The sequence below is a fragment of the Cuculus canorus genome, chromosome 4, assembly GCF_017976375.1.
Source record: "Cuculus canorus isolate bCucCan1 chromosome 4, bCucCan1.pri, whole genome shotgun sequence".
Taxonomy (NCBI): domain Eukaryota; kingdom Metazoa; phylum Chordata; class Aves; order Cuculiformes; family Cuculidae; genus Cuculus; species Cuculus canorus.
In genome coordinates this window covers 65949988-65963911 of record NC_071404.1, presented here as the reverse complement: position 1 = coordinate 65963911, position 13924 = coordinate 65949988, and the positions used below count along the sequence as shown (strand labels likewise).

General features: G+C 41.8%; 1 protein-coding gene across 1 annotated transcript in view; it reads left to right on the top strand.

Annotated features, from left to right (window-relative positions):
* Positions 1-1055: 1055 nt before the first annotated feature.
* USP38 (ubiquitin specific peptidase 38) overlaps positions 1056-13924 on the top strand; it is a 36184-nt gene continuing 23315 nt past the window's right edge. The window contains exons 1-6 of the mRNA XM_009565175.2: positions 1056-1844; positions 3493-3628; positions 8666-8795; positions 9029-9130; positions 11955-12113; positions 13213-13406. Of these exons, the coding sequence (XP_009563470.2) occupies positions 1160-1844; positions 3493-3628; positions 8666-8795; positions 9029-9130; positions 11955-12113; positions 13213-13406 (1406 nt within the window). The 5' untranslated portion in view covers positions 1056-1159. The remainder of the gene's footprint in view (positions 1845-3492; positions 3629-8665; positions 8796-9028; positions 9131-11954; positions 12114-13212; positions 13407-13924) is intronic.

The window sequence follows — 13924 nt, the reverse complement described above, 5'->3', positions numbered from 1 at the left end:
CTGAATCCCTTCATCCCCGAGCCTAGATCCATACCAAAGGGTGCCTCGACCCAAGTGTAGGACATTGTACTTGGCTTTGTTGACTTTATGCCGGCTCATGTCGAGCTTCTCATCGACAGCACCCTCAAGTCCTTCTCTGCAGAGCTGCTCTAAGTCACATCATCCCCCATCCTGTACTGAAACCGGAGATTGCTCCAACCCAGGTGTAGGACTATGCACTCGGCCTTGTTGAACCTCATGAGACTTCAAATCACACTTCTCCACCCCACCCTCTCCCTTTCCCTCCTAGCCCCGCCCCCCCGCTATTTCCACCACCCCGCCCCACCCCCGCCCATCCCAGATGCTCCGCCCACTCAAATAGCCCCGCCCCCTCTCTCACCCCGCCCACTTTGCCCGCTGCCCCGCCCACTCCGCTCACCCCCACACTGCCATTCACGTCGCCCCGCCTACTCTCTCCTCGCCCCGCCTATTGCCATTCACGGTGACCGCCCACTCCACTTGCTCCGCCCACAGCCAGCCAAGCTGCTCCGCTCACTCCACTCTCGCTCCGCCCACTCAGTCCACGCCCTCACTGCCACCCTTTTCACTTTACCCCTCAGACACCCTTCTTGCCCCGCCCACTGCAATTCACGTCGCCCCGCCCATTGCCATTCACGGCGCTCCCCCGCCCAGTACCGCTCACATCGCCCCGCCCTCTGCCACACGTATTCCGCCCATCCCTCTAGCCCCGCCCACTGCCGGTCTGACCGCCCCGCCCCCTGACATTCACGTCGCCCCGCCCAGCGCATTCAGAAAGCCACGCCTACTCCTCCTGCCACCTCCCATTGCCACTCACATCGTCCGGCCCACTCCTCTCGGATCGCCCACTTCCTCCCGCCCCTGCTCCCCATTGGCCGGCGCCGCCGCGCGGAGGCGGCCTGGCCTCGACTGCCCTGGCGCACGCGCCGTGCCCGTCCGGCTTCCTGTTTCCGCCGCTCCCCTTCCGGGTCGCCGAGGGGCTATAGCCGGGGTTGGGGGGGGGGGCGGCAGCGCGGCCGCCGTTGCCGCCCGGGCGAGGGGCGGGCGGGGGCGCGGGAAGGGCTGAGGGGTAGGCGGCTCCCCGCCGCCTCCGCCGAGGCCTGTGCCGGCTCCCCGCCGCCGCTCGGCCGTATCATCCGCGATGGACAAGATCCTGGAGGGCCTGGTGAGCTCGTCGCACCCGCTGCCGCTGAAGCGGGTGATCGTGCGGCGGGTGGTGGAGTCGGCCGAGACGCCTCTGAGCCAGGCGCAGTGCCGCGCCATGTTCGCCCTCAGCACCCGGCTGCTGCTCCAGGGCCCGGACCCGTTCCAGCGGCAGGTGGGCCGGCAGGTGCTCGAAGCCTACGGGCGCTACCACCGCGCCGAGTTCGAGGCTTTCTTCAACAGGGGGCTCGTCCTCGGCCTCCTGCAGCGCGGCTACGGCGAGCTGAGCAACCGCGACCCCGCCATCCTCGACTACATCCAGGCCGGGCTGCGCCTCATCATGAGCTGCCCTTCGGTGCTGGAGCTGTTCGAGTTGCTGCAGGTGGAGGCTTTGAGGCTGGTTTGCGAGCGGCCGCCGCCGCCGCTCTGCGCCCGCCTCTGCCAGCTGCTGGGTGACTTCCCGCAGTGCCTGCCCCGTGGCAGAAAGCTCTCCCTCGCCTTTTGTCAGCAGCTGGTGCGCAGCATCGCCCACTTCCAAAGCCAGGGCAGCCGGGAGGCCGAGCTGCGCCTCTACGTCTCGCAGGTGACACAGGTCAGCGGGCTGCTGCGCAGCGTCTGGAAGGCAGAGCCCGACACGCTGCTGCCATCCTTGCAGGAGCTCTTCGCTGTTATCTCTGCTGCCGGTGAGCACAGCCAGGAACCGGGGAGGGTGCAGAGTAACACGGGTGCTTGGCAAGTCTGCCAGCCGAGCCTGTAGCTTTGTAGGTGTTGCTATGGCACTGGTGCTTCCTTGGCCAGGTACTAAAAAAATGCAGCTTTCTGTGTTTTTGCACCGATGCTTCCTGTTGGAACTGTTGGAGCAGGTCCAGAGGAGAGCTACAAAGATGATCAGAGGACTAGAGCACCTTCCATACGAGGACAGGCTGAGAGAGTTGGGTTTGTTCAGCCTGGAGAAGGCTCCAAGGAGATCTTATAACAACCTTCGAGTACCTGAAAGGGGGCTACAAGAAAGCTGGAGAGGGACTGTTCATAAAGGCTTGTAGTGATAGGTCAAGGGCAATGAGTGTAAACTGAAAAGGGGAGCATTTAGGCTTGATATAAGGAAGGATTTCTTCACCGTGAGACACTGGAACAGGTTGCCAGGGGAAGTTGTGGCTACTCCATCCCTGGAGGTGTTCAAGGCCAGGTTGGATGGTGCCTTGGGCAGCCTGATCCAGGATGTCCCTGCCCATGGCAGGGGGGCTGGAACTAGATGATCTTTAAAGTCCCTTCCAACCCTAACTATTCTATGATTCTTCCTCACCCAGTTACTAAAAAAATGCAGGTTTTGTCTGTTGGCACTGGTGCTTCGTTGCCTAGGCACTCAGAAAGTGCAGTTTTCTGTGTGTTGGCACTGGTGCTTCCTTGCCCAGATACTCCAAAAGTGTAGCTTTCTGTGTCTTGGCATTGGTACTTCCTTGCCCAGGCACTGAAAAAATGCAGCTTTTTCTCTATCAAGAGAGCACAGCCACTCTTCATTCCAGAAAATATAAGAAAAGCTGGAGAAGGAATAGTGATTTGTTTAGTACTTGCTCTGTGTGTTTTTTCTGGGAAACTCCAGTTGCAGTGCTTTAAATGATACATGGGAACAGAGTTTTGTGTGTCCTGCTAAGAAAAAAATAACCATCAGCATCAAAAGCTGCTTTTCCTCCTTGCTCCCTCCAGAGGGATACCTTAGAGCTGTTTAGCCTACAAAACCAGGGTGTGTGTAAAAAATTTTTGTATATAACTGGAGTATCATAGGAAGGTTTAACTGTCCGAGTGTTGTAGGTGCAATTGTAAATAGGTCCTTTCTGCCCTCAGAAATGTATGAAATACTCTATTGCTCGCATTGTAAAGTGCCTTTGCTGTTGAGGCACCTGGGAAGTTTAATGTGTTTTGTTGTAGCTGCTTAGCAGACAGTTACTAAGAAAGGATGTGGGAGATAACAGCTGCATTGGATCTCTAGGCTTAGCATCAAGTATAATAAACATTTGTATGGTACTCCTTTTTAGAAAAAAAACACTTCACTTCTTAGTTTTGTTGAGGAGAAAGTTGGCAGATTGTCGCTTTCTTGCATGGATATTGGATGAACAAAAGGAGTCTGTAATTAAGTGCTGTTTGCTGTCCTTAATCTCATAGGACTTGTTTATTTTGTGTTCGTTTGTGATGATAGAATGTTAGATGTAGGATAGATTCGTTGTCTCAAAACTTTACAAGTATAGTGAAATTATAGTATAGAAGACAAAGCATGTTTTTTGCTGAGGGATTTTCTTTTTGGCTTCTCACGTTGTCATGTTCAACTATTTACAGATACTTCATTTGAACCTTCTGTTGCACTGGCGAGTCTCGTGCAGCACATACCATTACAGATGATTACAGTACTCATCAGGAGCCTTACTACAGATCCAAATGTGAAAGATGCAAGTATGACTCAAGCTCTGTGCAGGTACTGTATTTTACTCTAAAGGGGAGGGAAGAGTCTCTTTTTCATATTCTTGCCTTTTTTTTTTTAAGTGATTTGTCACTTAGGGTCTATTAAAAAAACCCAAACAAATGAGAACAAAAAAAAAACCCCCACGCTTCTAAGAAGTTATTCTAAGTTATGCTGTTCAGCATGTTAAGGTAGTGTGTTCATGACTCTATGGATGTTACTGTCATGGTTTTAGCTTGAGGTTGCTGCCTTCGTTGCTAAAATGGCTTTTCTCACGCTTTGCTAGGGTGGATGAAGAAAAGGGCTAAATAGAAACTAAGAGGAAGCCAGCTGTGTTCCTTATAGATGACATCTTGCATTTATATTTCTTGCCTTATGGTGAGATGGCATAAATAGGAAACTTTGTGGGGTTTCTGAGAGACAAGGGCTTGTTTTCAGAAGATCGACCTTTCTGTTTCTCCAAAAAGCAGAGTGGTGCTCTCAAGTGATTGTCTTACCCATCATCTCCTCCCCTGAAGAGAGGAGGTGGTTAGAAATTACTGTACTGTGTAGTTTTTAGGTTTTGTTTCTGTTGATATCTTTGATATTTTAGTAGGATTCATGGGACAGCCTCTATTTCCATATTTACTCAAGACTCCAGTGTTTTTTGGGTGTTCTTTGGATAACGGAAGAATAGGAATGGTGTAAAAACAATAGCGTGTTATGCTTCTTGTCACTAATCTAAACATGAGTAAACACTGAAATTAGTAGTGCTATTAACAGACTGTGATTCAGATTGCAATCTTGGTCTCCAGATATGTGAATTATAGAGATGTGGAAAGGTGGTAGTGGGAGAAAGATTAAAACCTTGAGCTTCTTTGAATAATTTTTTTTTTTGAAGCCTGTGGCAGAAGCTGTTATTGAGAACTTAAGGGTGGAAAAATAAGAAAAGCAGTTAAACAGGAGGGTGTTAGAAATCTGTGTTGTTTAAAATAACGAACTTCTTAAAAGTGTTTAAATTAAAAAGACGTAATATCTGCTATATTTTTTAACTACATCCATTTGAGTTTAGTGTAATACACATTCATTGAGAGTAGCACTTGCATTTCTCGGTGAACTAGTGAGTTTTATTCATGCTGAAAAAAACCTATTCCTTGTCTTTACGTTAAATTGAGAACCTGTATTTCATTTGAAAACATGAGAAGAAACGGTATCGATATTGTAATTTCAGGTAAAACATGTTGTTTACGTACTTTAAAAGAATCTGCTTGACTGAACAGATTTTAACAAAGCTTTAGCTTTATCTAAAATTAAAAGCTGGGAGACTCAGAATTTGTGTATGCTAATAATTTGCTGGTAATGTGCTGGTGAAGAATTTTCACGTTAGTGTAATTTCAACATTTATGTTGCATTATGTGCTTCAACACGATGTGGTTGTGTAATTGTAGCTTTAGAATGGCTTCTCCGTATGCCTCTGCTTAGGGAGGTCATGCAGTGCTGAGCTCTGGGTGTAATAGAAGCTGTTATTATCAAGTAAGTGAGTGCTCTTTCTTAATACTGTCTGTGCAGTGGATTTTTCCTCTTGTTTTTGAGAGGGTGGTGTGATCTTGCCTTACTTGTTCTTTGAAGTAATATTTGCTTTCAAGAGCCTCTAGTTCTGTTGTCATCAGGCTTGCATTGTTCTCAGGAGATGCAGAACTTCAGGCACAACAAGGTCTCCTGATGACAGTCAGCAGAGCTTTGGTGATGGTAAATTAAAGACCTGTTGCTCACTTCCTAAGGATAACTTTCATGGCATTGCAATCCGTCTAAAGTGGAACACAAATTAGTAAATAACCTGTGATTGCGTGACTAATACATATTATCTTTTCAGTGGGGGTTATATTAGGCACAGGTTTGTCTAAGAACAGGTGCTTGCTTTTTGGCATCATTGAGCTGTACTTAATTTGCTCAACTGCCTAATGAAACCTTACCTGAAGCATCAATGAGGAAAAGCATAAAATTTTGAATCTCGCCTGGGATATATGACTACTTTAAGGGACAATTTCAGAGGTCTTGGAGGAAGCTGACTGCCTATACTCAGTATCCTGACAAGTACAGTGCTTGTTTGCACTTCAACTCAAGTATTTTTATCAAGAGAAACTGAAAGTTTTGCTAAGAAGCTCCAGACATGATGAGGCCATTTGTCCTGTTGGTAAAAATGTAAATTATTGTAAAAGATGTTAATCTAGGGGTGGTGTGTATGTGCCTGGTAGTCTGAGGATCTGCTGTTGTTGATGTTCTGGTTTGGTTTTTTTCCTCACTTGAGGGATTTGTACCTAAGCTGCCAAGTTCTTTGTCTCATGTGACAAAGGAGATGTTTTTGTGAAAGAGATTAACTGTCTGAGGTTGCACAGATACCAGAAATACTGTCCTTGTTATGTAGATGTATTGATAATAGACCTGCTCATTTTAAGATGATGTGAGGCAGAAGGTCCTCTTGAGGCCTTTAAGGTTCTCTTAATCTGGTCAAACACAGAAAAAGAGGAAAATCCTCTGTGTCTGTATTCATAATCATCATGTTCCATATTAATACCTGCCTTTGTATTATAAATAGTCATGGCCACAAAGCAGGAGCCAAGTAAATGTCTAATCTTCACCAACTACATCTCAGATTAGATGCTTTTTAGGACAGTCTCAAGCATATCTGAAAGCTTACTTTTTCCTCTTCTGGCTTTTTTTTCCTGCTCGTAAGGGCATAACCTCTACTTTTAAGAGCAGAAAGATTTTCAAGGATGGGAATTCTGTCTGTATCAGTTATAAAGAGAATGAGGCTTCTCTTTACAAAGTTAGTCATAGTGAAATGAGATAGCTGTTGTCCTATTGGTGGCAATATTGAATCGTTCAGTGGTTAATTATACTGGCCATAGATGACACAGGATGGCCCATCATCACATAGCAGGAGCAATGGGATGAAACACGAGGAGCCCCAGGTCCCACCCAAAAGCACTGGTTTTCATTTGGAGTTTGAGTGAGTGTGGTTGAAAGCACGCATAGTGTAAATGTGGTAACTGGATATCTTAGAACAGTGGTTCTAATGTAAGGCTCTTGGAATACACTTTGTGTCTAAGAAGTTGATTAAGAAAACTAAATATATTGCCATTAGGCTTAAATTACCTGTGCAGATGTTTCTGTCAGTGCTGAAAAATGTCAGGCCTACAGATCAGAGGGGAGGGCAGTTTGAAGATTATAGGAATACAAGGTTTAGGGCCTGGTTTTAGGTTAAGGTTGATTCTTTGCAGGCAAAAGCAGTGTTGTTCTACTTTTTTTATTCGCTGTTTTAAAAAGTACATAGAAATAGTGCTCCCAATAAACATGTTTTGGTTTAACATCTTCAGGAAGTGAGCTTTGTGTAAATTCAGGGCAATGGTTATGATGTAGCCATGTTTTTTTCCAAGTTTTTTTTCTTTGTAGTAACATGGAAGAAACCCAGGAAGATCTGTGCTTGATTGTTAAAAAGGCAGTCTTAATGATTCCTTATTTTAGAGAAAGCTTTTGAAGATATATAAATTTTAGAATGCGCGTACTGTATTTTTTCTGATCCAAATTTTAAACTGTATATAAACTTTAAGTTGTTTCTGGTAATACGACATGGCCAGAATATGTCTGCCATTGTGAAAGATGATGCTTTTCTTTTTAGTAGGAAATCTGATTTTAGTCTGTTTGGAGTTCTTTTAATCTCCAGGAAGAGTATAGAGGCGGATTGTTTTTCTTCAGATCGATAATTGCTAGCTGTGCATGTTGGTAGTGATTGTTAGACTGGTTTCAAGTAAACTAGTTCAGTTCTGTGCTAAAATTTAGCCTCTTGAAATAATTAACCTTTATGAGGAGCTTTTTCAGAAAAGAAGTAAAGAAATGTATTTCTGACTTACTATTTTCCCTGGATTATTGAATAGAATCATAGTGTTACATAGATTGAGTGGAGCCTTTTGAAGTTGTCTGGTCCAATCCTGCACAAAGCAGAGCAAGCTTCGAAGTCGAACATGTTTGCTAAGGGCCTTGCCCAATCGACTTAGGAGCTTTCTGCAAGGATTGAGGTGCCTGGGCCTTACTGTGTAACTTCTTTCAGTGTCTGACCACCCTCATAGTGAAAGATTTGTCCTTCCACTTAATTAGTGGTGCCTCATCTGGTTTGAAGAGGGGATCTTGTGGACAAGTAGAGAAAATACAAAATATTACCAAGTAGCAAGTCTGCTGTTCTCAGAAGAACAAAGCCTAAATTGAATGTTTTAGCTGGTACTGCCTTAAGATATCACCTGTCTTAGAATTGCTTTATTTAATCTGCCTGTCCGCCTTAAGTATCAGTGTAAACTGTCTGTTAATTTAGGAGGGCAGAGTACCTTATTGTCTGTCGCTGATATGTTATGTTTTCTAGGCACAGATAAAAGTCCCTTGACTTTTTTCCTTTTCCTTGGCTGTAGTGAATTTTTTCTTTTTGGGGCATGTATAGACCCCAGGCTGTTGATGGCTATTGCAAGATCCTTGTAACACCTGCTGCAATGCATTTAAAATTACTGGAATTTACTCTTTTTTCACTGCTTGAGTTGGCTTCCAGGACTGTAGTTTTGAGTTGAAGAGGCTTCCTCTTCAAATTTAAACTCAGCAGTCAGGTTTGGTCAGATCTAGGGTAAAACTTGTAGGAGGGGAAGTTCCCACATACAGGCACAGGCACTTATTCACCTGCAGAACTTAAGTATTTGCCACAAAATAAAAAAATGAGTTTAATGTCTACAAAACCAAGGTCGGTGTTATTAAATAAGAAGTAATAATATATACAGTATTTAATTTTTTTATGATTTTGTATTTGGGTGGGAGTGTATTTACTTATAATGTATTAAGTAGAACATTGTTAATTACAGAGTTAAATGACTTGAAACATAGTTTTTACTATTTTACTGCTTGCCTAACATTCTTGCTGTGGTTCTTGTGAGTCTAAGTGTGTAGCTATCTGGGTAATATATAGAACCGTTTTTGTTGACATTGAAGCTAGCAGCCCATTGGTTTTAATTTTTTTATTTTTCATTCGTCTTCCAGAATGATTGACTGGTTGTCCTGGCCTCTGGCTCAGCACGTGGAAACGTGGGTGATTGCACTGCTGAAAGGACTGGCTGCAGTCCAGAAATTTACCATCCTCATTGATGTCACGTTGCTTAAGATCGAATTGGTATGTTGGAAAAGAACATTGAAAATTGAAGAAGAGGGGGGCAACAGGGTTTGCAAGAGCTGTGCAATTGCATAGCATCTTTTATATGGTAACAAATATCTTGTGCTGTGAATATGATGTGTTGTATGTAATAATACTGTCTGTTTCAAATGGTTGTGGATTTGGAGATCTGTTTACAGTATTACTGAAATTTCACTTTCTAGATTTACTGAAATAAATGTGGATTTTTTTAGGTCTTTAATCGACTTTGGTTTCCTCTAGTGAGGCCTGGTGCCCTTGCTGTCCTTTCCCACATGTTACTTAGTTTTCAGCATTCTCCAGAAGCTTTTCATTTGGTAAGTTACTAAATAAATTCATTTTTAATTCTTTGAAGTGTCTTTCATGTATGATTTCTAAAGTGGCTGCAAAGAGTAACAGAATTGGTACACTTACATTTCCTTTTTGTTTCAAAGTTCCAAAATTGTGTTTCTGTGGTTCCCAGGCCACTAGACTTTCTAACTTCCAGGTTCAGCCACTTTATCTGTAACTGGAAATGAGCGTTGTCCTTCCTTGTGTGTACTTACTTCTGGCTGTAGTATTTGGGCACCGCATTTTATCTATGACCATATACTTCTGGAAATCCATTTTATGTGGTGTGAAGTCTGCTGATAAGGTTGGACTGCAAGTAGACTTTCAGGCACAACTATTTGGGGAAAACAGATAAATAATTATCTCCTATGTATAACCTAGTCACCCTCGGGTGGGAGCATGAAGCCAAGAGGTGCTGCCCTTTGAGAGGTCTGTGCTGTCCGTTTCAGCGTACGTGTAGGCAGACTGAAGAATACAGTTTTTAACAGCCAGTATTCAAAGTGCAGTTTACCAGTTAAAGCAGTAGACACGAGGGTATAATTGTGACTGTTTATATTAATACAGCAAGTTATACAGGACCTTCCCTGTTCTTATACTCGGTGTTTAGCTTAAAGTTTATGTGAAATGTGGGTCTTCCAGACTTAACCATAGTAACAGCTTGTCACGCTATTTCTCTCAGCTGTCCCCAAGACTCTTAGGCCTGAAGGGACCACAAACCGTTTCATTAGCATCAGAGTAATTGCCTTATGCCCACTACACTGTTTTTTTATGATAGAAGTCTGAAGTTTCTCTCTCCTCCCTTTGCTACTCTAATCTTGTCCTAGGATAGAAATTTGAATCACAAATGAAAAAGCCAAGTGGCCTTGAATATGCTCAAAATGTAAATATTTTGTCTATTTACTGTCTTGCTTTTCCTTTTTGTTCCTGAGAGACAAAACATTCATAAGAAAAATGTAAAATATGGGAAGGCTTATTCCAGAAATAGGCATTTGCTTTAACAAGGAAAATATCTACCGTAGGCTGTGTAGTACTGCAAAAACATCTATCTTCAGGACTTGATCGTAACCATTTTCCCTCTATTCAGACAACCTTATTCACTACCATTTTTTGAGCTATTGGTGTCATTTAATATCCTATAATATTTTCCTGCACTTAAACAGCTTGTTTGTGTTCAGACTGCTTATAAGAAGTAAAATGGTTAAATGCATGTTTGATAAATATAAATACATTTATTCTGCAATACATCTGAGTTAAAATTCCCCTTCCCTTTGCTTTGAGCATAGTCAGCATAAATTAGTTGGGTTTTACAGAAGAAAACCACTCTATCTTGCGCTTATGACGTAGAATTTGCCATGATGTATACTGTGGAAGTCTAAAATCTACTGATGTATAAGATTTTAACTTGTCCTTAAGCCAGAAGTGATGCATCTGTATGTATTCAAAGTGTAGTTTTTGGTATTATGCAGCATGCTATAAAATTTTGGCTCTCTGTGAGCTTTGAGAACCCGTACTACTTCTATTCTTCCCAAGTGCTTTGTCTATGCAAAATTATCGTATTTCAGGTTTACTTTACACAAGTCTCATTCTTGGAGCTCAGTAGTTGCTTTCTTACTGCTATATACTCATGTTTATAAAATGAAAGAGGAAAATTTTTCATTCCAGCTTTCACTGTTGACTTTGTAGTACATTGAACACTTAATCTTGGTGTTTATTTTTAAACAGTGGATATCTTGCTTACCAAAAGAGTAGTTTTTTTTCTCCGAGATGTAGAAGTATTCCTTATACTTAGAGAACAACTGTTACTTCAAAAAGAGGCAAATGAGTATTTTGTACCGGACCCCTTGTACTTTACCTTAGTGTTTTGAAGTACAGTAATTCTTGTAACTTTTATAAATTATTAAATTTTTATCATTTTTGTTCCGGATTGCATGTCTTTACTACCAAACAATTTGTAAGGTAATTTGTGTTAAGAAATTATTCTACCCGCTTCTTTCACAGTTAATCCATTTTGATCACTTGGAAACAGAGGTGTCTAAAATACATTGGTTCCCAGTGAGAAGTCCCTACTGTTCAGGACTGCATTGAAATAACTTCCTATGTAGTGTTTTAAGATTAGTATAAAGAAAAGTTTCATGCATTAAATATACAGACAGAGCTGCAGGGAGGAAGGAGAACAAAGTGGAAGTAAGCATTTCTGATTTATACCCCATTTAAAATAGTAATGAATCTGAGATAATCCTCAAATACATTACCATATCTGCGGTAAGCTTTTTTAGCTCGTAGTAAGGTACTGGTTTGATTTATTGAGGCTGGCTTCTTCACTAGGTGGAGCTGTGAGCCAGTTTCCCCCCTGTGAGCTGAAAGGGCATGAATGTATTCATTGGCTTCAGATCCAAAGCATTAGATTCTGTTTAAGTGAGATTGAGAGGCTTGTTTTAAAAAAATATATCTGTGAAATTGGAACAGGTTACTGCACTGTTAGTGGTGGCACAAAAGCAAAATGTTTGCTGTCAATATACTTCCGTGCTTTTCAATGCTCAAGTGCACAAATCTTAACATGTATTTTTCCAAGTTCATGAAGTTAGAAAACTTGGTGTGTGAGCTAAAGAGAATGTTTAATTGTGCTGTTTGTAAATTGTCACGAATGAAGAACAATGCATGATTTTTCAAGTCCTTGTTTCTCAACCGCTTCTTATTTAAGAACAAAAGGTCCCCCTTTGTTTGGCATGTGTAAAACAGTAAAGTTGTTTGTAGAACAAAGTACCTGAAAGAAATGCAATTACACCCTTTTTGTTTGTTTTTCCCATTCAGATTGTTCCACATGTGGTCGATTTGGTTCACTCCTTCAAAAGAGATGGTTTGCCTTCCAGTACAGCCTTTTTGATGCAGTTGACTGAGTTAATACACTGTATGATGTATCATTATTCAGGATTTCCAGAGCTCTATGAACCCATTCTGGAAGCTGTTAAGGTATGTTAGGAATATAAAGAGGATGAGATGTTCATCTTTTGTTTTCTTAAGTATGAAAGATGTAATCCTATAGATCTGAATTCTTTGGAACTTCCATTAGGAGAAAATAGCTAACCCCATAATCTAATGTCAGTTCTGTGTTGGGAATAGGCTAGACATATTGTCTTGAGTGTCCATGATGGGATTATAGCAGATTTTAAGAAAAGCCAGAAGTGAGATCCTTTATTGAAAGTATAATCTTAATTTCTTAAGCCTCGTGTAACTGTCAGTGTACTTCTGTGAAGTTTCTTCTAGGCATTTCTTTTCAACCCAAGCTAGACACCGTAGCTCTTCAAACTTGTATTTAAGTTCAGAGCTGTGATAGTATGGAGGAAGAGTAGGTTCTGAAGAGTACTTGGCATGGTGTTAACGTTTGGCTAGCTCCAAAATACCATTATTAAGCATTATGTCTTAACACTGCAGTTAGTATTGCATGCCTCTGTGAATAAAGGATAAAAAGGAATTTTGCTGGTTTTGCCAAGCAAAATTTGCCTTTTTAGGTATATATTTAAGTGCATAATGAACTTAAAATAATTTATTCTTTTAAAAACCCAAAACAACACCCTGCCAAAAAAATTGAAACAATACAAACCGAAAACCTGCCACAAAGCCCACTAGGCTATTATTGCCTGATTTTGTAGCTGTAGTATTGCGGTTGAATGTTTTGATGCTTAAAAAGCCCCTAACAATTTCCAAGTGTTCTGGACTTTATTCTTTCATTGTTACTTTTGATTTGACAGAGCAAGAATGTAGTTCTAGCAGAATAGAAGATGCTTTCGGGGTCTGTTGCAACTTTAATTTGAGAGGTAGGATTTGGTGGCAAAAAGGATTTTGTGAATATGCAGGTCAAAGGTGACCATCAGCCCCTTATCCCTGCAGTTTGAGAGTTGAGTAAAGAAAGCTTTGAAAGAGGGCTTGATCGGGGGAAGTATCCTCTAGTCTTTCAGGGATAGCAAGACTGTGAAGGAGAAGAGAGAAGCAAGTGAAAATAAAAGACTGCTGAATGGCAGGAACTATTATAAAAACAAATGCAAAAACCTGTTAAATGTTTCTCTTGTAGGATATGCCCAAACCCACTGAAGAGAAGATTAAGTTGATTCTCAATCAGAGTGCCTGGACTTCTCAATCCAGTTCTTTGCCATCTTGTTTATCTAGACTTTCAGGAAAATCTGAAACTGGGAAGACAGGTCTAATTAATCTAGGAAATACTTGCTACATGAACAGTGTTATTCAGGCACTTTTTATGGCTACAGAGTAAGTCCTTTTTAACAACTCTTTTTCATTGCAGATTAACTGTTGCTGTTGCATTCCTGCTCTTCACAGAATAGTAATGTGTCCTGGGGTCTCTCAGCTTCCTAGAGTTGAGTGGGTTTCTTTGAACTCACTTGCTAATTGCTTTCTTTTTGTCCAGCTCTGTGAAACTGCAATTTTAGCCATTAAAAATCCTGATCCTTCTTTCTGGCGTTGAAAGACAAGTCCCTTTCCTCACTGTCCATGCTCCCTTCAGTGTTGTAAATGTTTATGGTGATGTTTCTGTTATAATCTGGAAGATGTTAAAAAAAAAAAAATAAAATAGTTTAGTCCATTCTTAAAGAATGTTTCATTAAAGAAACATTTTTTTCATTATTGGTTCCTACTGTGCAGTAGGCTTGCATTTGCACTATAGCAGAACTCAGTTATGGAAGGGAAATGTTACATATTGTGCTTTCTTTTAAATTGAAATTATTATCTGAGCTGGAACAATGACTGCATTGTGTTAGAAATCTAGCAAG